The following is a 27,633-nucleotide window of genomic DNA, read 5'->3' as shown; positions in this document are numbered from 1 at the left end:
CTTATAGCACTTGTATTTTATAATATTTGAAAGCAATGTTTAGGATGATCCTTTTAAAACAATAATTTTGAATAAGAGCTTTTCTCTCTTGCAAATCAAATCTGGGAAGATTTGAATCCCTTGTGTGGGCAGTGACTTCCTAACCACTTCCAAAAGTTCTGATAGAAATACAATTATTGTGCCCTGTTTTAGGAATCCTTCTGGACTAAGGGATCATTTCATTATCTTTTAATCATTGCTTTTATACACCCACATTTTATTGAGATCATCACATCCGTCCATTTAAGAGTCTGTCCACAATTTCTTAACACTCTTACTGGAACATCTGATATCACTTGTCACTTGACTTATGGCAGTTTCACATAGTTGACAAATTTTGTTAATTCTGGTACTTGAAGTGCTCGTATTTTGTTCAATATGGTTTTGGATTATATGTGTTGTTCTGTTGGGTTTTTTTTAAGGGTGTATATGTCTATTCGTTGAAACCTTAAATGGGTCCATTTAATTACTTTTAATTACTTCCATATTTTCTGTGATTTGCATTTAGTAATTGAACATATTAACACAAGGTAAAATTTTATGGATACATAATTACTGAGTTTAATACTAAGCGACGTTTCGAGGATACTCTCATCTTTATCAAGTAAATGATTCAGGTTTAAGCAACGTTTCGATGAGGATACTCTCGTCTTTGTCAAGAGATACATAGTGTTAAAAATGTAAAAATTATTTACTTGTCTTTTCAGTGATGCCCTTCAACAATAGATAAAATGGATGGTGTCCATAACCACACTGGCAGACAAAAGCCACAACCTCGTACACAGAGGAGATCACGTCTGAGAAATCGTGGAAGTCAGACCTGTAGTTCATCTGATGAAGAGTTTTATTCAGATGACAATTTACGTCCTTATGAAGAAGTTAAAATCGCTCACCATGATAAAAAATTAACAGGTCTGGGTAAGTTGACTCAAAAAGTTCTTTGTTTGATTCTCTTACGTGTGTGATGCTTTTTATTTAGTTTTAGTTTTGCAGCAATGTGTGTGCTATGAATTATGAATGGCATAGAACAAAGCCGTTCAAATCAACTGCTCGTCTAGAGAATAGATACATAGGCCTACAGATAAATGATAGGAGATAACAGCTTCATTAAAATTGTAGTATTTTCACACCATTATCTCATTCAATTCAATTTGAAATGATAAAGAAAAATCTGCATAGATAAAGATCAAACTAAAAGTATTTCAAGCATTACACATCTGATGACACAGAAATAAAGTTTCAGAAATTTGAAAAAGTTGCTTGTCAATGTGGCAATGGTTATTTATTTTGCCACAAACAGATTAACTTTCATTTGGTCAGTGTACCATTCAGAGACATGGTTTTTAAAAAGTGATTTCCATACAGAATTATCATAACTCATTTTCTCAGTTCTGTTGTTTTTCACTTAAGCAGTTCAGCAGCTTCCTTAATGGTAAAATAAAATTTTGTGAATTAGTAGAAGTCTTGTAGAATTTTGAATGTTATAATGAGTGATTGATGGTCTATTAGATGCATTACCATTGAGATTACATTCGTTTTATTCCATGTAATTGTTGATGAATTAGGCCGATAATTAAAATACAATCTTAACTCAATGGCTGCTTAAAACAGTTCTGTCTCAAGACATTATCAACTCAAATTGTAACCAGCCCTTTCTCTAATTGGAACATATTTCGACAGGGATCACTTGCTCCTCCATCACTGTCAGACACTTATTAAGAAATGGCTGAAACACAGGAAATAATTTGAGAAAAGGGAGTAGATGTAGTTGGTCTTTACTTAATCTTAGCATGCAATTCCCTCTTTAGAAACGAAACAACCTGCTGTAATTATCTATTTTAAAGATTAGTTCATTCTTAAGATGCTTAAAATATTTTTTGATATATTTTTTTATTAAACTGAAATTCATGAACATTTTTTAATTGTTTTTATTCAGATATTTTATGAAAAAGCAACCAACATGGCTGTCAACAATAGACCATTATTTTGAATTCTATTGAACTCATACAATTAAACTTGATTTTTGAAAATTGGATCTTTACTAGATGCACATTTATGATATTGACTTCAGATCGTGAAAAAATTATATATTAAATTTAGAGGGATAAGACAATGAACTAAGTATAATACAAGTGTCTGTATGAAATATGTGAAATATATGGCATTTTAATCTGGGAATTTAGAACACTTTTGTTGTTCTATGTCTCACTTGAAAATCTCTTAGGCAACAACCTTCCAGGCATTCGGTTCCAAAATATTAGTATTGTTATGCAATGGTATATTTGTTTTGCCCTTTCTACATGACACGTTGGAGGGGAATATTTATTTCTATTCCACTCAGACACATGGAAGAAATTTGGCTTCTGCTCACTAATTTGTCTCTTGAGGATCACAACATATATGAAGCAGACATCTGCGTCCCCCACGGGTAGTGACTTCCATTGCAAATATTTCTTTGGCTATTCATATTAGTTGAAGTATACTTTGGTGTAGAAGGAAAAAAAAACAGGTTAATTGCCTTAGATATTTCATTATTTTTTGTTGCCTTAAAATTTATAGTCAAGCATTTTTGAAAGTCATTCTAATTTGAAAATTGATTCTCAAATTAATCGATATTTAAATAAGGTATTTATAGTTCCAGATTTAGTTTTGTTTATTGAGTTTTATTTATCTTGGTATTTGTGAAATATTCTTTTCGATATCCTACATTGGTCTATTTTTGGCATACAATGATAAATAAGGGAAATCTATATTTGAAGCCATTTTGCTAATAAAGGACCACCTTGGTAGATGGTCATTATTGTCAAGTATTGATATCAGCCTCACCCTGCTTGTTTGACAACATTCATCATTTACTTAGTCTTAATCCACTTTCATAGATTTTCTGTGATCAGGAAATGAGAGTTAATTTGACAAGGAATTGCAATCGGCTGAATCTACAGCAACATGCAGGGCTTGTTTTCAAGGATTTTATAGTGTTAGTAATTGAAATATCAGACCATTTGTAAAAATATTTTGCGAGAAATGAAGGCTGTTGAATTTGAAGAGATTGAAAAAAAAAATGGCACAGTTTGTTGTTTCTTATAATATATTGTGTACTTTCAATCATGATATTATTAGAATCTTTCATCTCAAGATCTTCAAATTTATTACAACCTATAAAGTTATTAATCCTTTTGGACTGTTGAATTTGCTACATTTTCGTGTGGTTTAATCAGGATTTGTAACCCATATCTAATATCAACTAGAAATATTCCCACAAGTTTTTTTCAGATGTTCAGGTTTTCAGTTGGGCTCTCATCAATACACTAGATCAGTAGCTGGTCCCCAAAGGACAGATCAACTAACATTATACAGTCAGAAAATATTGGCAAATCTTATTGTTTTCTTCCTGATGTCTTACCACGACTTTATTCTCTAAATGAATTGAGGGAGAAGAAATTAGTCTGCATTGCTATATTTAATCTGTTGGGAATTTAGTTTTGACAGGATATTTTGATTGGATAACGTTATAGTTTTGTCTACTAGAATATCTTGTTATTTTGGCATATGATAACAACAAAAGAACCAAAAACACATTCAAATAACAAATAGGCACGGCTTATTGAAATTTTTTGTCACCACCCTAAATTTGTAGGATATTGTATTAAAGTTGTTTTAGCACTATTTATTGTTACATATGATTATGATTATATTAGTCACAAATCAAAGTCTTATGTTATGTGATAATCCAATGAATTAACTGGATTTTGAATAATTGGAGCAGAATACCAGCTGATTGAAATCAATCATTTTGTATGTGTTGTTAGACATAGATATTGATACTCTTATAAAAATAAAATCCTGTCATATTTTATTTGTCCCGTTAGACATAATTATTGATGCTAGTTAGACATAGCCATTGATGCTGTTATAAAACAAAATCCTGTTTTATTGTGTATGTTCTGTTTGCCATAATTATTGATGCTGTTAGAAAAATAAAAAATAATGGTTTTGAATGAAAGTGTACACTACATTGACAAAAAACCCAACAACAAATGCATTGATGTAGCAGCTTGCCTGTGTTATTGAAAAAGTTTAATGAAGATTAATTTAATATTGAAATATTGCTTCTAAATGTTATGCTATGTGTGCTTCTAGATAATTGCATTTTGATAATTCCATATGATGTGGTTTCTAATATCTTTAGGTTGGAAGCTGTGTAATTAATTTAATTTCCTAAGTCATTAGGGAAAATCAGATGTTTTGCAAAGAAAGATATTACAAAAAGCTTGAAAAAAAAACAACAAAAAAACCTGAAACAAACACTAACAACAAAACAATTTATGCATAAATCTCTGATTGCAATTCCATTTATAATGCAATTATGCATTCTAATAATTTTGCATCAAAAAGTGTTAGGAAGCCTTATTAGTTGTCTCTAGTGACAGCATGAAAAAGAACAGATTTGAACCTACTATTAACATCTTCTCATATAATGTAATAGCTGTTTATTTTATCTTTATTATATAAATAATCTTTTATAAATCTACAAATTTTATTAGTAAGTAAATCCATGGCCTTAAGTTTAAAACTTTTATTATAGATTCAGGAAATAACTACATGACAGATCCTTTAAAACATGAATATTTATTTCGAACAAAATAACAAGAATATTCAAGTATGATTGAAATTTAAAAAAAAAAAAATCATATTGCACAGATAGATCTACATGTAGTAAAGACAGCACTATTAATACCAATTTATATCCAGTTAAATTATAGATATGTTATATATGTATGTAAACAACCTTAATGCTGCTATTTATTAGTTGATTATGTTGATGTTGTGTTTATGTATATTTAGACCTTGCCTTTGCTTTAAGGTCTCACACCTGATGAGCATGCTGTCTCTCCTATTGGACGCAATAATTCTGGTCATGCCCGAGCATATAGTTATATGAGTGGCAGCGATGAAGAAATAGATACACCAAAACCTTCAGCAGTACCCTTGTTGGGTAGAAATGGAGCTTTTCAACCAGTTGTACGCTCTCCAGATCCCATATATGGTGATCAAAGAATCAAAATAGCACAGACATCAGAATCTGAAGAAGATAATCGTCATCCAGTACGAAGATGCAGTCGGACAGGTAATAATTGAATTCAGTTATCATCATCATCATCATCATCACCATCACCATCATCATTGTTCTTGATGAGTTAAGCTTATGGATCAGAAATGGGTGCATTTTATGTTATGGCTTTCATTGCTTTTAATGTTTATCACTATAGTAGCTTGCATTGTTGTTTCACCATCATTAAATATGTTGTCTAATATATTCACGCTTATACATTATTATAGCTGTTGCATGTTTCCAACAAATTAAAGCCATTTTTACTTTTATAAAGGGTAAACAAATGCAGTGTTAAGTAATCTTGGGTATTTTTCTAATGAGAACATGACTGTATTTTAAGATGCACTTTTGAAATTGAGAGAACAATTTTCTACATTTTAGCTTATACCAAAAGGTGAATTTGAAAACATAAAGTTGCACCAGCTGCCCTAAACAAGAGAAAAATATCTTGACTATTTGGCATACTTAGAAATCATGTTACATATATTCATAACATTCTTTTGAGTTAAAGGAATTATTTGGCAATTAGCACTAACAAAAATCTTGAGGTTTGTCAGCAGTGTCACAGATGGTAGGGGAATTAGATTTCTAGCTACACATTTGTCTTTCTTGCCCATCACTTAGTAACATTCAATCTATCATCAGTCAAACATATTGTAACTTCTGGTGAATGTTGGTAAACCATGTCCTTAATTACAGTATGCTTTTACATGAACAAAGGATATAGAACTAGAAATTATTTACTATGCTAATATGCCTTATACTAGATACGCTAAAGAGAAAACGGTTAAAATATTGGCTGGATATATACCGGTACATGTAATGACACAACAAAATTAGCAACCCATGGGGAGCCATCACAATTTAACAGGGCAAAATTAAAAGTTATAGCAGTCTTGTCTGAATTGTACCAATGTAAGGCTGTCAATGCTAATTAAACCATGTTGACCCCTCACAGTAGCAGCAGTACACGAACCTGACAGTGTGCAATCCTGCAGACTTTCCTGGATATTGTGGGGGTCTTGTTGTGGGGAAGGGGTCGATCAGTCTTAAAATGGTAGTGTGATAGCATCCAAACCATAAGGTGATGGTTGTAATCATGCCCTAATGAATTAAAGCACTGGCATATTGTCGGTATAGAGGTGTCATTCTTGGAATACTTGTGTATCTTCCAAGTGTGCACCATAAAATCTTAGATTTCAACATTATCATGTTTAAGAGTTTTAATCTGTGGTTTGTTCACTACTGAAAACCCCATTCTCACATGTTATGGTTATCTGATTTTATTTATTACATGCTAGTTTAAAGTGTATCTTTCAAACAAGATTTACATGAATACATTTAAATAAGTGATGTGGTTTTATTACAATTCAGTATATTATAATACCTATCATTCAAATTGAATGCATATATTTAGTCAAGAAATGTTACTACCAATATTGTTAAATGGATGTATCTTTCCTAATTTGCATTGGGTATGATGAAGGAAAGGTACATGTGTAAAGTCTTGAGAATAACCGCTTAAGTTGTCGGGTAGGATATTTGATTACTCAAGAATCAATTCATTACTAGTAGTAAGCTGATTAACTTACACTTATTTAGCACTAATCATTAGAGTATTCTTCTTAAGAAAAAATAGAGTGGAAAGGATAAAGGTTTAAAGTCTTGAATACTCTTTATCATAGAATTGGCAAGTTTATGTGCTTCCTGTATAGATTTTTTCATCATGGTGAGTCATAGAAATGCTGATTCTTGATCCTCAAATCTCTTGCTTTCACATCTCTTGAACTCTTTCTTTAAAATCATAAAACTATTAGATGCACTTAAGTGACTGAAATCAAGATTTAGGTGCAATTAGGGCTTCAAAGAGCATCATTTACCAAACTAGTGGGTACCAATGGGCAGCTATATCTCATGTCACCTACAGATATAAGGGTCTATTAGAAACTAAGAGCTAGTCATTAACACATCTTTCAAGTGCTTCAAACTGTGACAAATGGCTTTCAGTGAAAGTTTAACTTCTTCACACTTCTTAATTTATGATAGAAACTTGCTGTGTTGATGATGCTCTGAGTTGATGTGAAAATTAGTTATTGCAGTAAAATACTTTTTCAGGATGCATGAAAATAAATCATCTCGAGTTGAATATCAGTTGTTGATAATCAAACATACATAGAAGCATTTTCATATCACTGATGGTAAACCTAAATTGCAGCTGAAACTGCATTCTATAAAGGGAATGGCCATAATATTCAATGCTAGTAACATGAAAGTTTTATTAAATTACCAGTTTTGACACAACTTGATTAAATATTATAAATACAAAAGCTCTGTACCAGTATTAAATTTTATCACTGTATCAATAACATATCTTTCTGTATTAATTTATTAGTGCAGCTATGTTGAAATTGATTTAAATGTAGGAGATAGATCAGACCATAACGAATGTTTTCTAGACATGTATCTGTGGGCTACATATCCATTGGGACCACATCTTGGCTACATATCCATTGGGACCACATCTTGTTTAGTCAGAGATAGAATCGAGATGGAATTGCAAAAATTCTGCACCTTGTTATCAGCAAGAGTGCTGGGACAATATAATATAATGGTTCCACTAAAACCATAAAACTGCCATCATACACTGATAGATTGTATAGAATACCCAGAAAACCATTATCTTGCTTCCCCGCAACTATTATCTCCTTAAAAGAAAAGAATTATTACCCAGATAAACATGTAAATCAAACTATTTCCCATCCATTTTAGTTAAATTACTTAAAGCTTTACTCCATGTCTTGTCTAGTAACTTGACCAATCTGAATGGTAATAACGAAGTCTTAAGTAATATTATTGTGTAAGTCTATATAATCTCCGGTAGACAAAGAACAGATGTGCCATGTAGTCAATTACAGCCACTCAAAATTCACCACAACGTGCTGTCTTATATACACACACTGCAAGATTTGACAGAAGAGGTTTCCATTAATTTGTAGAAATGAGAAACTAATCATGGTTAAAGATATCCTCCAGAAACATCCTGACATTCAACTTCAGAATTGATACACATTAGTACCTGTCATACATGGTAATAGCATACAATCAGGATACATTAAAGACAATAATGTTTCATGTTTCGGATCAGTTCCCAATGCCTGAGGGGCTAACAACTAAGTGTCTAGTTCTTCAGATGGGGACAGAAAGTTGTGGTCTAGAATATGCAAATTAGTAGTACATGTAAAGATGTCCTGGCTGTTTGAATGCAAAGAAATGTAGGTGAAAAAATACTACCCAGACATAAATCTCTGAATACTGCACACATGTGACATACTCAAAGAAAATAGAAATTGCCATTAGTCATTTCTAGAAGTGTCCTTCTCTTCTCTGCTGTTGTTTAAAAATGTTAACTTAGACCTTTTACCAAAACCCACACTGATTAAAAATGAAAAGAACATTTTTTACTGTTTACTGGTTATATGAATTCTAGATTCAGTTTTGAAAGGATGCCTAATTTAAATAAATTAAAATCTTTATATTTCTTTCTACCGGTATCTATCAAGTTATAATAAAACAATTTTGAGTTGAAAATTAAAAGTTGGGATTTGATGCATGATTCTATAGGGTACAAACATTGAAAAATTTATTGTTGTCATTCTATTCAGTATATTTATATTGCCATGCTTATAAAAATATTTATGGATAATATATTAACATATAATGTGAAAAGCCATCCATTAAGCTTTATAATATAAAATAATCCTCATTGGAACCAGAGAGTCTGCTAAATTTTCCCTGTTGTGTGCGTGCAACAACTGATGTGTTTCTTGATGATAATAACATAAATTGTACGTGTTAGTATGTATAAGTTATATGAAGTAAGAACGAGATATGGTGATTTCCCATGATGATGCTAACTTATGTTTGATTGTCAAATAGTCGTCGAGGGAAATGATTAAAAATGATTTCATAGAGTTACATAAAAAAGGAATTATTAATGGCAAGTCGCAGGTTATTGATAAAACTACATTACTCCTTAAATTTGATGTGCTACAAAGTCACATTTGCACAGATAAGAAATCATATTAAACAATCTGTGCTTGTTTATAAGTATCATTGATATCTATATCTAACAGTTTTATTCGCCACATGAGCAATTTATAAATTATGAAAGTTGATGGTTCAAATCTGACACCATAAACATAAAAATCTTTTATCAGCTTTAATGCATTGATCCAAGCTTGAGATATTCAAGGAATATGTACACTGCTTACATTATTGCACAAATTTAGAAACCAGAACCATGGATATAATGATCCCTTGGCCATTAGAATGTGAAGGCATGTGGGGCAAAATTCTGAGTATATAAAGACATGCGTGATGTGATTTTCCCACCAGTCAAAATACACTCGTCGGAATGCAGAAGCCCATTAAAGAACATTTATTCTTTGTATTTATTTTGCATCTGTTGCAAATTCAATTTGTCATATTTTTTGGAAGTGATGGGGGAATGCTTTGTTCGTTAGCATAAATGAGTTGAATTGATGATATGATTCATTCCTGAGAGATTCCTGCACTCTCATCAATTGTCTTCGGTTAGACTATTATTTGATTAAAGTATTTCAAAATAAAATTTAATGATTGCTTAAAGCAGTGAAGATTTCACCCCTATTGACTGCAGCCATAAAACAATTAGGGTGATGGTCTAATTGAACCAATTGCATAATGAATGAGGCTTTTAGCGGTCTGTCTGATGAATTTCCTAATTTGGAATGATGGAGCTTAAAGGTGTTGCCTCCCTTATGATCAAGGGATCAAATTGGGCACGATCTTTGGAAAATAATTTCACTAGAGATCTGGAAAATGAAGCAAGAGGGTATTAGATTCTCCTCTGGTGTATTGGCAGATTTCTCTAAAGAAATTTAGTTGATTTTAGATTATCGTTATACTGAGTGCCCAGGGGAAATTGCTCACTGTATTAATTTAATAGCTAGAGAAATGTTATTGTAGTGTATTGGTCGGTGAGGCCACAAACGATGGCAGAACTGATAATCCTTACACGAATGTCAAATTGTTTGCTGCAATATTCCCTCAATCAATATCAATGGCTTTTGTAAGTAGAACGTGATATTCTTATAAACTGTTTACATGACGTATTGTTGGTGCGGATTTCTCTTAGGTGCCAAACAATCACTTTTAGTCAGAGATGTCTTGTGGCTATTTTGGCAACATACTTTTTTCAATCAAATTTTACACAAAAACACATCCCCACAACCATTCGAGACAAATGAGAACAAATTCAATTTAGTGCTTATCAGAAGGTTATACGTTTTAAAACTTTCCCTTAATTCGAGCTGCTGTTTTTCCTACACCCTTCTAAATTAGATCTTTGTGAAAACAACTTTTCAGTAGGGAAAATCTTATTGAATTTGCATTTTTTTTTGAAAATCCCAAATAAGGAAAGAATGCTTTAGTCCTATTGTCATTTTGTCAAAGATGTATTTTCTGTTATTTAGTGTAATGTCTAGTTGTCGCAGTATGTTAATATTTGAATTTTATGTACATGTACCAATACGAACTGAACATTATTTATTATACTTCATTTTAACATCTATATTCGTGATAGTCAATGAAAACAATCAATTAGATGTTTACTATTTTGTAAATTTTATTTGTATGTTTTGTAGGATCGATACCACCACCCACTTTACCACCTCCCCCACCACCACCTCCTATAGAAGACATTCCACAGCGGAGTCCTGGTCCATTACGTCATAAACAGTTTGGCCCCTCAGTAAGAGGAAACTATTCAGATGCAGAAAGTTTGAGACGCCAGCACTTGATGGAAACTGAAGGAGATTTTGAACCACCATATTTAGTACAAGGTATAAGAAATTATTATGTTATCTCACAATGTCAATGTTGATATAATAAATAATTCCACTTTGAATTTGGAAATGCAGAAGTTAACATTAGATCTTTAATTGACAAATTTTCTAAACTTGACATATTTATGTAAGCATGTATAGGCTCTTATTACCATGAAATAGAAATTCATTTTTTAGTGTATACTTTCTGTGGATTTAAAGAATTTGTTGAAACTTTAATGCGTGGAAGGAAAATCCTGTTTATGCGGAAATAATCAGTTGGTGGTCTTAAGCCTTTGACCTTCTTGCTGACCTAAATCTGCCTTTTATTTAGTATGTCCATCATGGCATAAACACATTGAAATTTTTCAGAACTGTTTCCTTTTATACCAGCACATCCTCCTCTTAAAAGGAAGTTTTATTTCCGTGTCATGGGTCAATTGGTCAAAATAACTGCTGTTTCAAAATGATTTGGTTAATAAAACTTTGCCAATAAAGTACAGCTGACAAGCTGTGGAATCCACACAATAAAATGACTGATACAAATCTTTGGCATGCAACAATGCAAGCATTTTAATAGTCATGGATAATAAAACTGGCTCAATACCTGTACACATACATTATAAATGATAAACTTGATAAAAATAATTAAGCCTATTTGGATATTATCACAATTTACTGAGTAATAGACTTAAATCACTTCTTTCCTAATATAAAAATAAGCATATTGTATCACTTGATGTTAGCTTCTTGCACCACTTTTAGCACATGCCAAAGATAAACTAAACTGGAAGTACAAAGCAAAAAATAAAAATGAAATATGATAAAGAAAGCAAATATTATTCTGGTGGTACATCCCTCCTTAGATATTTTTTTCCTGGTGGGGGTCAGGTGTAAAATGTTGCTAGGGGTGAGGATATACATGGTAGGGATTTATTTGGAAAAATTTGACTGAAGACAGCTGTGAATGTTTCCAGCTATATTAGCATCCGAGTATGTAACTGGCCTGTAAATTAACTGTAAAGCTATCAGTCAATGATGGTTCTATTGTGTCTAATCTATTTGACAGATGAAGAGCTTATATTGACATGTTTATGAACAAAAACCATTAGACTGTATCTGATTTTCTCTTCTGATGATACAATTATTTAATTTGGTACATACTATTTTTAGATTAAATGTAAATGATTGACCAGAAAAAATCACTTTCAAATTCATTAATTTGGAATGGTTGAAAGAATGTCATATAAAGTTATAATTTAATGGTCTTTTGAATAATTGGTGCCTTTTTAAAGTCTCAGATATAATTTAGTGAATAAAACTAGCTAATTTTATGTGAAATAAAATGAAATGGGTTTTAACGTCCTACACCAACTGAGCTAATGAAGACCGGCATATGCCATCATATAGAGTGCTATGAGAGAAATTTTGCACCACTGCCTACTCTTATATCGAATTCAACTGTTAAGGGTTTGTTACGTGCACACCAATATGTACGGTTTTTCATCCCATTCAAAAGACTATACGTTGTCTCTTGTCAGGTCGATAATACACCACTGAAAAAGAGAACTTTCTCAACCAAAACCCAGAATGAACATGGGACCTCCTGGCTAGTGAGCCAACGTCTTTACTCACCAAGCCACTGCAGCTCCCTAATTCCACATGATAAATTCTCTGAAACCTTTTATCCTAGTCCTGTATAACTACCTGAAACTATGCGATACTTTTTTTTAAAGAAATACAAACTTTAGTTTCCAAGCTACGTAACTACCTTGATAACATTACTATATGTACTTGCTGAAGTGATAGTTTTCATGATCAGCACTTTAATAAAGTCACAACTATGATAGAATAAGAAAATCTAGTGATCATTACTGAACAGCTCAATATTTGGCTTGAAATAGGTAAATAGACTATAATACTATGTCCAATGAAAATGCTTGGTACTGATATATTTTCCCTGACTTTATTGTCATCTAACTTGTGTTTCCCAATAGTATAGCCTTGATAAGCAAGATGTAATAAACCATTAGTTGGCCAGTAATACAATAATAAGTCATTGCCAGATTATATAAAATCAGGGTTGGATCTCACCTGGAATATTTTATTTTGTACCTGAGAAATTTTTGATTTATTTGCTAGCTTGAAGCCACCTTTAATACTCAATGGAAACACTACTTACTTTTTATACGCCCACATTGAAATGTGGTCATATATTGTCGCCGCCCCCGGCCATCCGGCCGGCGGTCCGGCGTCCACAATTGCTTGTGGACGCTCTAGAGGCTAAAGTTAATATCTGATTGACTTTAAATTTATACACAGTGTTTAAGGTCTTCAGACGAAGAAGCCTATTGATTTTCAGCGATTTGCGATAATTACTGCCAGAGTTATGGCCCTTGATCACTTTAAAAATCTTGTGGACGCTCTAGAGGCCAAAGTTAATATCCAATTGACCTTAAATTTATACACAGTGTTTGAGGTCATGAGACAAAGAAGCCTATTGATTTTCAACAATTTCCGATAATTACTGCCAGAGTTATGGCCCTTGATCACTTCAAAAAATCTTGTGGACGCTCTAAAGGCCAAAGTTAATATCCGAATGACTTTAAATTTATACACAGTGTTTAAGGTCATGAGACGAAGAAGCCTATTGATTTTCAGCGGTTTCCAATAATTACTACCAGAGTTATGGCCCTTGATCACTTCAAAAAATCTTGTGGATGCTCTAAAGGCCAAAGTTAATATCCGATTGACTTTAAATTTATACACAATGTTTAAGGTCATGAGACGAAGAAACCTATTGATTTTCAACGATTTCCGATAATTACTGCCAGAGTTATTGCCCTTGATCACTTCAAAAAATCTTGTGCATGCTCTAGAGGCTAAAGTTAACATCCGATTGACATTAAATTTATACAGTGTTTAAGGTCATAAGATGATGAAGCCTATTGGTTTTCAGCGATTTCTGATAATTACTGCCAGAGTTATGGCCCTTGATCACTTCAAAAAATCTTGTGGATGCTCTAGAGGCTAAAGTTAACATCCGATTGACATTAAATTTATACAGTGTTTAAGGTCATAAGATGATGAAGCCTATTGGTTTTCAGCGATTTCTGATAATTACTGCCAGAGTTATGGCCCTTGATCACTTTGAAAAATCTTGTGGACGCTCTAGAGGCCAAAGTTAATATCCGATTGACTTTCAATTTATACACAGTGTTTAAGGTCATGAGACGAAGAAGCCTATTGATTTTCAGCGATTTCCGATAATTACTGCCAGAGTTATGGCCCTTGATCACTTCAAAGAATCTTGTGGATGCTCTAGAGGCTAAAGTTAATATCCGATTGAGTTTAAATTTATACACAGTGTTTGAGGTCATGAGACAGCATGGGGCAGAACTTTATAAAAACCAAACAAATTCTAATAGTTTTCTGATAATTACTTCGTGAGTTGTTGCTCTTAATCAGATTTTAGTGTATTATAAATGTTTCATTACCGAAAAAAGTAAAAATATGCGACAACCCTTGTTGACTGCCCGGACGATTTAGTTGCTGTGGGTGTATGTTTCGTTGCCTGGCAACCTATCTTTAACTTTTGGCATTATATTTGCATACCTAAACCCCTGTGAAATCTGGGAGTGTCACTTTAAAATCTTGAAATTTCATTTTTTTTTTTTTTTCTCAAACGATTTATTGGCAATTATCAGATGACTATTCTTGAATTTTATCATGAAGTACACAATTTTAGCATCAGTTTTTTGGGCAATACAGAGGACACAACACGATGGAATACAATTACTGTATTAAACTGACACAATCTGTTTTTTGGGGGGGCATTTGGTATATTGTAACTTACATATAATGTACAGGGTGTATCCAGTTATTACTATTTAAATAAAGGTTAAGTGCAATGTTCATCTCTAAAATTTACATCATAATAATATGGTCGACATGAACAAGAGTAATGAAGTAATGTAATGTAAGAAACAGATCATCTTTTAAAGCAGATGTTCTAAAACACAACCTTGATTTAAAACATCTGTACACATTGAACTTTAACTTGAAATTTCATACTTCATGAAAATAGAAAATTGTGAAAAATTCACCATTTTGTGGATTTAAATTTCTTTTTGACTTGTTTCTGGTTCTTGCCTTGTTTGTATTGTTTTTGAATTTTAAAACCTCTGATATGTAAGTTCGGGAATTTTGTTTGTTTTTGTAAACAGTCATACATTGGCTTCACAATGAATTGTGTTCTCCTTTACCCTTTGTGGAGTAAAATATCTCTCTTAAAGTAAGTTTTTCTGAGGAAAAAGATAATCTTAACCAGTGAGAACTTTGCATGTTGAAAATAGAAGCTAGTGGTATCTTATCATCATCCATAAAATAGATAGGAAATATTTCTGGCAGTAATTAGTGCCCATATTTGTTGAATGATCTTAGATAAAACTTCCACAAAGGAAATCTCACTCTCATAAAAAGGAATTAAAGGCATAAATGAAAAATTTCAGGAATTCTTTAATGGTTTTTACTGCAAATTGATCGAGGACACCTACTCTTCTTTAAAATGAAATAAGAGATATTTTTACTCTTACTCATGAACTAAGTTAACTCTTCTGTATTTTCATGCAAATTCAATTCATTTGATAGCAAGTGTAAACCAGGATAAATAATTTAAACTATACATGTATTAGCCATTTGATTCCAGCTCTCAAGAACTGTGTACTTAATTCTTTGTAGATTATCCAGTCCACAAGGCAGTAATCTACAAAATAATCAACTTTAAACTTCTATTTAGGTTTACAGAACAAACATGTGATGTGCATATCAGTAACAAGGAGTTCTTGGGCTATTATCTTAACGAGAGATAATAACAGTAATTACACTGGTTTAAGGCTGGAACAATAAGACATTTGTTACCCAAAACTAGGATACGAAAATAAACACAAAGTTAAAAAGGCATCGAGCCAAAATGTCTGCTCTTAATTCTATTTCTGCATCGACAAATGGAAGATTTCTCACCGATCACTGAGTCTACAATATTATCTTTCGTACATTAAGCAGAAACTTTTAGCCGAGTAATTATGAAACTCTGTCAAAAAGCAATTACATCTACCAGTACAAACATGGGTACTTTCAATTTACAGATTTTTGTTATTAATTAGCTAGTTCCACGCTGAGATACATATGCTTGAGTTCATTTGTACTTAATTATCTTTATCTCATGTAAATTATTCTTCTTTTATGACTTGCGATCTGATCTTGACGCCAGGTTTTAATAATTATGAAAAAAAAAACCCAAATATTTTCTTGTACAATTATTTGATAGAATCATCGTAATATGATGATCAAAAAAATAATTTTCAATTTTGGCAGATGTTCTAATAAAAAAAAAAAATGTGAATATTTCATGAATATTTTGTATAATAGCATATTGATCAGGACAGAGAAATCTGAGAACAATTACATAAATAAGATTACTTGGACTTGTCATATAAAACCAGGCTTCACTTTGTTTGCATGGAGCAAATAAAATATTATTGTATGGTAAACACACATTAACCAACCATATTACCATTTATATGAATTTTGTCATTCACCTTAACTGCTACTCTATTGGCATATGTGTTTCCGTGCTAGCTGGAATGTAATTTTCTGATGAAGACCATAAGAAATAATGTTATTTCTATCAGAAATAATTCACCACTTCTTGATGGCACATTGAGGAGCGTGAACTCTATAAGAATACCGACCATAATGTAATTTGGATGTGCAGCCAGCGAGCTAAGTGTCTGATTAAATACAAATTGATTGATTGATTGATTGGTTCAGGGCAAAAGAGGTTGAATTGGCTCTTTCTTAACCCTATTGATCAATTATTGGAAATCTGCATCTCGTTTCAGCTGATGTGCAGCCACGTTTTCCTCGAACAGTGCCTAGATCGGGCTCAGTGCCTGCAACACGAATCTCTGAGCTGGAAAGCAACCCATATCACGACTGTTCAGGATTTTCCGATACTTATCCCTGTCATTATCCAAATGGTGATCAACCGGTAGTGTTTCAGAACAATATAGAAAGGTAAGATTAATATTGGTAACTGTATGTGTGTATTTACAGTGTATGTTAGGTGTGTGATTATTGTACTAGTATCTAGAGAATTCTTCTAAACACACAGATAGAACTCATTGAATTCATGTTGATTTTCCATACATCTACATTCTTTAGTCAGTGAAAGTATTGATTTTACCAGCAATCCATGTTGGACAAAATTGCCTTGATTTCTCAGTCATGATATAACATGTCCAATGTGAATGTATGATATAATGGTTAGAACTGTGTTAGAACTCTAGAATTGTTGGAGTATATTTGAATTGCATGAGACAATAAGTTAGAATATTGATTTCTATGCCATTACAATGCCAAGCTTCAATCATACTACGTTATATGTCAGACCAATTTTTTGCATATTGGAAATCATCTTTGACAATTTAAACCATTGCTCTGATATTCTGAGGTTACAAATGTGAAGTAATGTCATTGAATTTAAAGCAGATATTATATATGGTTATTTGGAGTTCACAGTTTTTAAGAACAAATGAGAATGTCTCTCATAATGTTGTGAATTTGCATTCCAGTACATCCTGTTAGGAATTTATAATATAGGCCATATAGTCACTGAAATAACTAAAAAAGTCTATATTTTATTTATATTGAGGACTTTTCGAGTATTTTTGAGTATAGTTTACTGATGATGAGCATACAATGGATAGGAACTTCCATTTGAATTTATTTGAATAAAAGTTTGACTTTGACTTAGTATTGATAAAAAATCTTAATTAGAATGTGGGCCCTACTTCTGTTCTCTTTTTTTTTTATGCCCTTTTCTTGAAATCACATCATCTGAATGGTGATAAAGGAACTAGCAAGTAAATGGAATCAAGATGTACATTTTAATAAGATTGTCTTGATAGCAGATAGATGACTTTTTAATGTTTCATAGAATTGCACTTCGTTCTGCTTCACCAAATATACATGCGCTGCTTCTCTTTAGATACATTTGCTATTCAAATATAAAGTGCTGGCTTTATTCAAATTGAACAATGCATTAGCAGGCATGAATTTGAAATTGAAATGGCACTATTTTGAGTCAGGATGCATGCAAATGCAGTTGATTGTCATCGAGATTGGTGGTGTACATTAGTGAAACGGTTATATGGGATTTAATGACCAGTCATTTTCTCTCAAATAGAATATCCGTTGCTTGAAGATTCAAGATTAGATGTTTGTAACTACTTGTATGTGTAACAGCTAGGATTTACATAAGATAGTGAATCGAGATATGTAAACTGTAGCAATATGTTACAATAATCTGTCATTTCCTTCACTCAATCATGTTACTGATAAATGCAATTAAGGGAGATCTTATTGATATGAGGAGTTAATAATTACAAGAAAAAGCTTCCCAAGATGTTGACATTAGACTTAAGTTGGCATGTTATCTTCTTGGATGTATTACTGACCGTCTGGTAGTATAAAGACTTCTATTTAGTTCATGTCTGGTCAAACTAAACATTTTAAGACCATACTTGAAACATGAAAGGTGGTTGTTGTAAACTGTTGATTGCTTGTATCCAAATCTATATCCAGAAATTTACTTCTTTACTAATTAACATAATATCAACCAATCTCCATTAAAGATACAGTATATAAAATTTAAATAAAGGGCTGCAAAATAGATAATTGCAAAATGAATATATTGGAAATTTCATTCGAATTACTTTATTCTGAGACAAGTTATCATTGTAGTTTTGACAAGATGTGTGCTTTGATTATTTATTATCATAACCACAGTACTGGTATATTTAAGTCCGAAATTAAACCGTTTTAATCTAGTTAAAATCTCGAGCATCCGATTGCATCAAGATTTGATTTTGGTCTTGTCATGTTAATAAATGTCTAATTAATAATTTATATAACATAAGGCCTAAAGAAAGACCCACAATAGGCAAATTTAGCTCTTACATAATGTATCTTTAATCTAAATATTGAACTGGCTTAACAACAAAGTTAGAAAATGTTCTGATATTAAATACAAACTGGATTTTGTTAAATTCATATGACCAGTGATCATCTATGAAAGACACTTGTCGAGTAATTTGCATCTGGACAAGTTTGGCAACTCATTTAAGAAATCATCAAGAGATTTAAAAAACCACTTGATTGATTGCTTCATTCCATTTCATCTCTGGTGCAAATTGTCAATTTGATATTGTATTATGAGTGTGGTTTAAATTTCTTAAAAGGGTGCCAAGGCCCTCGATGGTATCTTAAATTCTAAGACAGCTGATAAATTTCCGAAATAGGTGAAACCTGAGTAACTCTCAAAGGAGCAATCCCTCACTAAGTAAACAAAGTTCAAATAATTGAGAAGCAATGGGTTATTATAGAGGATGACCTCGGCTCTATTCTAGTGGATGACCGCCATAGTAAGTTGTCATCTTCATCGGTCTGATCACGTCCACTGTAGACTTGTTCCAGTGTAACAAGTAGGAAAAAAACTGTCACTTCAATAGAAATTTATTGCTCATTCAGTCTGGGCTATTTACAAGTTGTGTGAGCACTGTGTGTAGAATATTGACAAAATGTGGGAATCGTAACACTCTTTGCTACTCAATTCGCCTACAAGATTGCTTGCCAAATGATTGCCTATTTATTTAACTGTATAAATCCTCATATCCAAATATGAATGAGCCGGCCAGCACTCTGGTTATGTAAATAAGAAATATGACATGGGGACAAATCAAAGTTACACCATAATAATCACACACTATATTTGTTTTAATAAATGTTTGTAAATATTGCCTATCCTTTGATTAATGGAACAGATTAGTATTTGTGAGTTTAAATGAAATATTGTGGGTGCCGTGGAGTGTCTTGAGAATATTTATCCCACATGAGGATAAATTTAATCAAAATTGTGGAGATTCGTAATGGAAAGGTTCTGGTCATTCTGCACATCCATCACAAATTTTCAGACAGGAAATCACCAAAATGAAAAACTCTCTTGACAGATTAATATTTCTATCCTAGTCATTGCATTCGGTCATATATCTTCATCAAATATCTTTCAGCAAATAGACAAAAAATATTACTTTATAACACACAAGTTTAGACCTTAAACAAACATAGTAGTTTATAAATAAGTGTTGTTTAGGAGGGTGTCTCTGATATTATGAAGTCTGTGCAATATTAGTGAATGTCTGTTGTGATAGATTAGATGCTGGTCAAATTACAGATCAATGCAGACGTAGTATCCAGCAGAAATAATTCAAATTTTGTCCAGAATCTGTCTGATAGCTAGAGAACGTTGATATCATATTTGGTATTTCATGGAGATTGGCTGCATGTTTAAAGGTACGGTATGCGTGCATTTGTTACCAATTTTTGTTCTTCAAACTGTTGATAAGTTGTTCATTCATGGTTAAGCAATCCTTCAACAAATTTCTTTTTTATAAAAGAATGAATTATGAGCATCAGTAATCTTGAAGTAAATATTTGTGTCTGTTGTAAAGTGATTATATATATACCCAGATTAAATGTTACTGGGTGCGTAAATTAATTGTTTGAATCAAGATTTATATAAACCCTGTCATGTCGACTGTTAGATTATTCTATAATTGTGAGAACCAAGTTTTCTATATTTTGTAAGTTTATCTGGTTTACATTTATCACTTGGGTAAAGCTTGTTTGTAATTGTGCTTTATCTGACACAACCAAAGACACATGATACACATATCCTATGGTTTCTTTATGTGATTAACAGCAAAGGTTAATCTGATAATTTTTAAGTCTTTTTCAAAACTGTGAAATGTTTATTTTCCTATTGATCTTATCAGTATGATCGATGACAGCTATCACTGTTACATGTACCAACCAAAATAATAGTACTTTTTATTACTGATAGTTGTTATTTTGAAGTTTCAAAAAACATTATTTTGGAAGCAAAAACTGAGATTTATAAGGTTACTCTTTAGAGTTTTATCTTTAACTGCACTGGCATTTATGTGATTCCATAAACACAGAAGAGTTTCAGATATTGATTGTCATATAAATAAATGGCTGCTGTAAATATAGATAAATTTACACATTTTTGATGTTGATCTTATCTAGTTTTGTTTTAGTTCTAGGTACCATATGTCTCTTTAAAATTCTAATGATGCTAAATGAATGTATTAAATTGTATGTGGTGAGAATGTTGATTGTTAACTGTTCTGATAGTAAGATATTTTATGTGAAATGCCACATGATAGTTTATGTAGTTGGGTATGCTAACCTTAGTATTTCATGAATTCCAAATGCACCATGTTTTTGAACTTCATGGCGTACATGGAATTTGATATAAACTCTTTCTTAGATTAGCCTTTGTATACATGTATATTCAAAATCTGAGGTTTTGGGATCAAATGATTTATTACAAATTGTGTACTTAATCACCTCTGATTTTAAAATGACTCCTATGGTACAGACATTTTCTTGTCTTATTTCAGGCAATCTGCTTACCCACAATTTGGTCTTCCGACCATTCCAATGGGGGCTTACCCTCCACCAACAGATTATAATTATTATTCCAAATTTAGTAGTGCCAGTAACAGAATGAAGAAACATTTAAAACAACGGTGTACATGGCGATGTACAGCTTTGATATTACTCATGACGTGTGTGGCCTTGTTGGCATGTACAGTTTATTTTGCTGGTAAGTCTCCAAATTTTTTCACAAAATCGTCATTCTCAGAATGTTTCAATGTTTAGGTTGTTTACATTCTCTATTACAATCTGTATTACAATCGGTTGGTTCTCAGCCTCATCACATTACTTTTCAATCATTTAATGCTATATTTAAAGACTACTACCTTAAACTAAAATTTATTACATCATTGATTGGATTAGAAGGAAGATTTCTGATGAACAGATTTTTCAAGCAGAACTAGATTGTTTACTCTGATAAATAATGTTTATCTTTGATAATATAACATTCATAACACCCGGTTTGACTTTATCACACCTTAAAGATCAAAATGAATCAAATCCAAATGTTGCCAGATATAATTCACTTAAAATATGGTTGTATTTAAGCTGTTTATATAATTGGCATGTAGCAATAAAAGATAAAAGCTTTAGGGATTTGTTACTTACTTCTTTCCTTGATATAAATCAGTTTATAAAGTATTGCCATTCCTGTTTATACTGCTATTTGACAAGCACTATATAATTATTTCAAAGTTCTCAGTTTCTAAAAATGTCTCTTTATGGTGTAGTCTTAGAGTATTTTAGTAGCCATGAAATAAGCACTTGTATAGAACTTTGAATCTTTCTGAAAGTAAAGCACTTAATTTGGAGCTTTAGCAACTACGCTCATGTTGCATGCCTAAATGTGTTGGCATGTAAATGTTTAAATCTTTTAGAGTATACTGATATATCTAATTCTAAAAAGAACAGTGAATCATGTTCATGTTTCAGTAGTTGATACAAGACAAACTCAAAATGTAGAAGTAATCAAGTTAATATGACCTACTTTATATAAGAAACAAGTTTAGCTGTTGTTTTCAACTCAGTATATCTGATATTGGTCTCAATGATTACAAATTTACAATCGAATCGGAACACTTAAATACCTCCGAACCTTTATTTAAAGTCAGGAGGAGGAAGCTCTGTTCTAATGGGGGGATCACGTGGCTAAGTGGGTAAGACGCTGGCGCGCTAGCTTGGAGGTCGGGTGTTCGATCCCTGCGTTGGCCGAGAAAGTTCATCCAGATTTTCCAGCGTGGTTTCCCCCTTGTCAGTGATGCAGGACGGAGGGCCTGTCTAGTCATTTGGATGGCACGAAAAACCGAGGTCCTGTGTACACATTGGCGTGCATGTAAAAGATCCCTTGGAAGTTGGAATTCGATATAAGAGTAGGCCGTAGTGCCACTGCCCGTGCAAAATTTCTCTCATAGCACACTGTATGGCGTATGCCCGTCTTCATTAGCCCAGTTTAGGAGCAGAACAGTAGGACGTTAAACCAAATTTCATTTCATTTCATTTCTGTTCTAATGTCTGAAATTACCTATTTCTTAAAGGGACAATAACACTCTTGCTGGCTTGAAAGCTCCAGAAAATAAATAATATCTCTATCTATGTACTAAATGTTTAAGTGTCCTACCTGTTGTGTAAATTATCCATTACATCCTATTTTACTTGTCCAGAGGGTTCGAAAATATTTTTAAATAGAAGTTTCATTTGAAAAGGTTTACGTTAGACGTTTCAAACCATTATGTTGAATTTTTCAAAATTTTTAAATAAGGTGTGTTAAGATGAAATTTGTATCATCAATTAATTGAAATATTCTAAAATAGTACAATTTGTTGACCAGAATAAAGATTGGGACATATTATTCAGTTACAACAAGAGTGGTATTGAGCCTTTCAGTTCTTGTCGACCAAATAAAAGTGTAATTGTTGTGAAGATGTTGTAAATTGTAATAAGATATATCGGATTTTGAAACATCTATTTTCTTGATACAAGGGCTGGCTGAAAAGTTCTAAGCCTGTAATGGATAGATCAATTGTGTTGAAACAAACTTTTGCCTCCAACAAGTACAATCATTGAATGAATTATAGACATTAGAACTGCAACTGTAGTGTTATTATTGTCTTCGTACCAGACCATCTTGTGAACCTACCCATTGAAATCACCAGAAAGGGACAATACTGGCTATAGGGCAGTCATCAAGTACCTGCCCCTGCCTTTTCTTCAGTAAAGAAGTGGGCTGTGGATTTTAAGCGTGGCAGATAGAGCCTTGACGATGACCCACATATATACTGGAAGGCCAACAACAGCAACCATTCAAGGAAACATTAACCGGCTGCATGACATGGTGATGGCTGATGGATGATTGAGAGGGTTGAGCACAGCATTGGCAACAAGTTAGGAATGACAAAAGTTCCTGCAAGATGGGTGCCAATCTGGGACGTTCTGAAGCAGATCCTGATAATTTTTTGCCCGGATTTGGCCCCATCAGACTTCCATCTGTTTCCAAAAATGACAGAAACTAACCGGTCATCATTTTCCTAGTAATGATGACGTCATATCAGCTGTGAAACAACTTTTTTAGGGTGGCTGAAGAAAATTTCTGCCTGACCGGCACCCAGGAACCTCGTTGGCAAAAGTGTGGCAAAAGGGGATTATGTAGAAAAATAATGGTAAACATCGATTTTGTACAGGTCTTTCACAGATAGGCTTAGAACTTTTTAGCCAGCCGTGGTATAACTAGTTGTCATAAATCCATTAGTAAAGTACTGAAGGTGTAAGGGTTATAAATTACTTATTGACCAGAACCATTTGTCAGTTATATTTCCCAGATTATGACCAATAATTAATATTTGTGTTATGAATTAAAATAGATGTAGGCTAGGATTTATGATATGATTATGTATCTTGTACTATATCTTACTGAGTGTTGGAAATATCTTTTCACATGCATAAGATACAATACACATGGTTCTAATAAAAATAAGAATTCATACTGTTAATTAGCTTAATATTCGCGTGCATTATGCTAAACTTTTTATCAGATATTAAGAAATATATCCAAAAACATTTACTCAGGAACCCATGTTTATCGAGGATGAAATATGATAAATCATTGAAACCAGCTTTAAAGGTATAATAAGATGGATAAAATTGGTAGAATTTTTTCTCTCCCGAAACTGATAGTAAGAGAAAATAGAAATGCAATTAAGAATAAAAAAAGAATTTGGTAAAAGATCTTTAAGAAAACACATTGAAAATATTTCACTCCATTTTGTTACTGAAGATAAGAATTCCTCCTGACTAGAAAGAATATATTGCAGTTAACTCAGTTTGTCTAACATTAACCAGGGTCGTCGTTAGATTTTAACATGTCCGCCTAAAGGTATGTGGCAGAAAAACTGTGCTAATAATGAAAAATATATTTACTTAGATCCTTTGTACTGTTTTCAATAGATTTTATCTTATTTTGCCAAATTATTCCTCCAGATCCTATAATGGTTATCAGATTTTGTCCGTCAAAACAGTTCTTCTATTACCAGCAAGCCAATGACCTTTTTCAATTAATTATCTATAGTAATAGTGTATGTGAAATATGATAAATGTGTGTAAGGTAGCTATATGAAGTTGCTGTTTGTTAGGTAATAATCATTAATGTTATACATATTGATTTGAGTTAATTTGCCTCAGGACTAATACAAGTTACAAATGGTACTCGAGACTGTAGATGGCAACTGTGGTTATCTGTCTACTACACAGACCACCTTTACCTGGGTATCCTATCTCTTCATTATAGCAGGTTTTATGTATCACTATGATGGCTAATTTCTCTCAATGGCCATTGGCTGTGTTATTCCCAGATCGTCAATTGGCCTCCAATCCGGAATTTCTACCACCCTTTTTGTAAACTTTATAGATGTCATGAGTACAAAGAGATTAATATTACCTTATTACCCCATCTGGTTTCAGATCTGGAGGCTACTTGGTTCATTCCTACTTTCAGTCATGTATATTTCTTCAAAGTGTTGAATTGATTAACTAGCATTAACTATTTTTTTTTTATCAATTCCCTATTGCAAGTTCTCTTGAAAACTTGTTTTGAGTTCATCAATTTTTATTAAGAATACAACTGTTTTCTGTGTAATCTTTACCACATGTAACAGTGAGATGAGTTTCTCTATTGAATTTGTTGATATTTTAATTACAAAAAACTGTATAGTGAAAAACAGGAGACTTTTAAGTGCTTCAATCTGTTTCTAATTATTTTTTTTAAAAGCACTCTTACCATTCACTCTATCAAAATGTAAACATGTCTGTTCGTACATGTTCAAAATAAAACAAAGAAAGTGTAGGGTTATTATTAGAACAATATACAACAATGCAATATTTAGGTTTTATTGTTAGTTTATCTTCAAATCTTGTTTTTACCACCTTGTAATTTTGATGTTAATTTAGATTTGTATCATTCGGGTATTGAACTACAGACCAAATGCAATCAGGATTTGAAAAGAGGGCTGTAATTACAGACAAGCACTTTCTGCATCTGTGAAGTGCAAATTGCCTGAGATTTCTAATGCCCAGTTTTCATCACCCATGTATAAACGGATGTTAAAAGATAGAATGTATGATATTGTAAATTGACATGCTATCGCTAACATAAAAACATGTATTAGTGATTACCTTACCTCAATTCACACCCGATTGAAACCGATATGACCTAGCGTGATGGATTAATGTTTTCTCAATAGTCAGTAATGTTTTATTGCCTTTTCACATACGAAACCATTTAATATCATCAAGGGTTTATGGGGGAAATTTTCTGTAACATTTATGATGATATGTGCTATCAGATCTATGATCTTGTGAAGCAGAGCCCAAGGCCAATTGGAGATTGATTAGTAACAAATTGAGTTTACTGCTGCCTTCACCTTCAGAACACTTTAAACATAACTGCAATCGTCAGACTCTTTAAACCTTTTGAACCCAAATATTTCAAAGTTTAAAAAAATTATCATTCCATATGGTTTCGAAATATAATAACTGTTTTCACATTTGATCAAGCTTGATATTGAAGAAATAAATTTTGTATCATCTGGTTTGAAGAATTAGCACACTGATAATTTGAAGTATCACTTTATAAAGCTTTTTGATTGGCTGGTTTAATTACATGTCTGCCAGTAGTTGTCTACAGAAGTGACAAGTTCAGAATTTCTCTTTTTCCTCTTCACCTTTCATCTATGTAGTCAGAATAATATATAAAGTTAACACCGTGAAATATTGTATTTCAGAAAAAAATGTCACAGTTAGTGAGAGTTCTATAAATTGTAATGTCATTTGGGACATATAAGGAAATTAGAAACCATACAAGATCTTATTTAAATCCCTGAACTCCAAACTAGATAATGTCAAACAAGGTGTTACATATATAATTCAGTTGAAATTTAGAAGGAAAATTCTACTTGTTTTAGTCTTTAAATATATTTTCTTTACTCTCATGGCAGACACATGTAACAAATGTTAAAATAAACCATGAATAATTTATAAATTTTTGCAATAGATTTTTCTTCACAGGAACCAGTTTATTTTCATTTATAATGTTATGTTTGTTTTGCTTAATACAAAGTCAATTCAATTTTTTTGCAATATATGTCTAACATCATTTTTAATACAAATCATTGCTGCTTATTTTCTCTCCAATGCTTTATAGTTTATGTATACCAGTAGTTTATATTGTAATTTATTGCAAACACCTCAAATGTTTACTATATATAGGTAGTCCTGTTTAGGAACTAGAATTTTACAGCACAAAGACTGCAATTTCTTCATCATGTTTGCTTTAGTTTTATTTTGTAAATCGTATGATATTTGCTATTAATATTGTGCTATTATTTGTTGTGATCTACAGTTAAGTCCATGTATGAAGAAAAGGTTGCTAAAGAACAGCAACTTGAAAAATGTCAAAAGGGTTTGAATGGTGCCTTCAATTCCTCAAATAAAAAGCCCCATCAAGGTAACTACGTAAAGAATGACTATTATAATATGGTGATG

The 27,633-nt window shown here is 32.3% G+C and overlaps 1 protein-coding gene across 1 annotated transcript in view; it reads left to right on the top strand.

Annotated features, from left to right (window-relative positions):
* The window catches only part of LOC126830057 (teneurin-m), a 190,602-nt gene that overhangs the window by 129,710 nt on the left and 33,259 nt on the right, over positions 1 to 27,633 (top strand). The window contains exons 6-11 of the mRNA XM_050560271.1: positions 747 to 957; positions 4,904 to 5,167; positions 10,837 to 11,034; positions 16,920 to 17,094; positions 21,564 to 21,769; positions 27,491 to 27,595. Coding sequence (XP_050416228.1) covers positions 771 to 957; positions 4,904 to 5,167; positions 10,837 to 11,034; positions 16,920 to 17,094; positions 21,564 to 21,769; positions 27,491 to 27,595 — 1,135 coding nt within the window. The 5' untranslated portion in view covers positions 747 to 770. The remainder of the gene's footprint in view (positions 1 to 746; positions 958 to 4,903; positions 5,168 to 10,836; positions 11,035 to 16,919; positions 17,095 to 21,563; positions 21,770 to 27,490; positions 27,596 to 27,633) is intronic.

Source organism: Patella vulgata, chromosome 8 (assembly GCF_932274485.2).
Source record: "Patella vulgata chromosome 8, xgPatVulg1.2, whole genome shotgun sequence".
Taxonomy (NCBI): domain Eukaryota; kingdom Metazoa; phylum Mollusca; class Gastropoda; family Patellidae; genus Patella; species Patella vulgata.
Note: the sequence above shows the minus strand (reverse complement) of the source record. Positions and strands in the feature narration are given on the sequence as shown.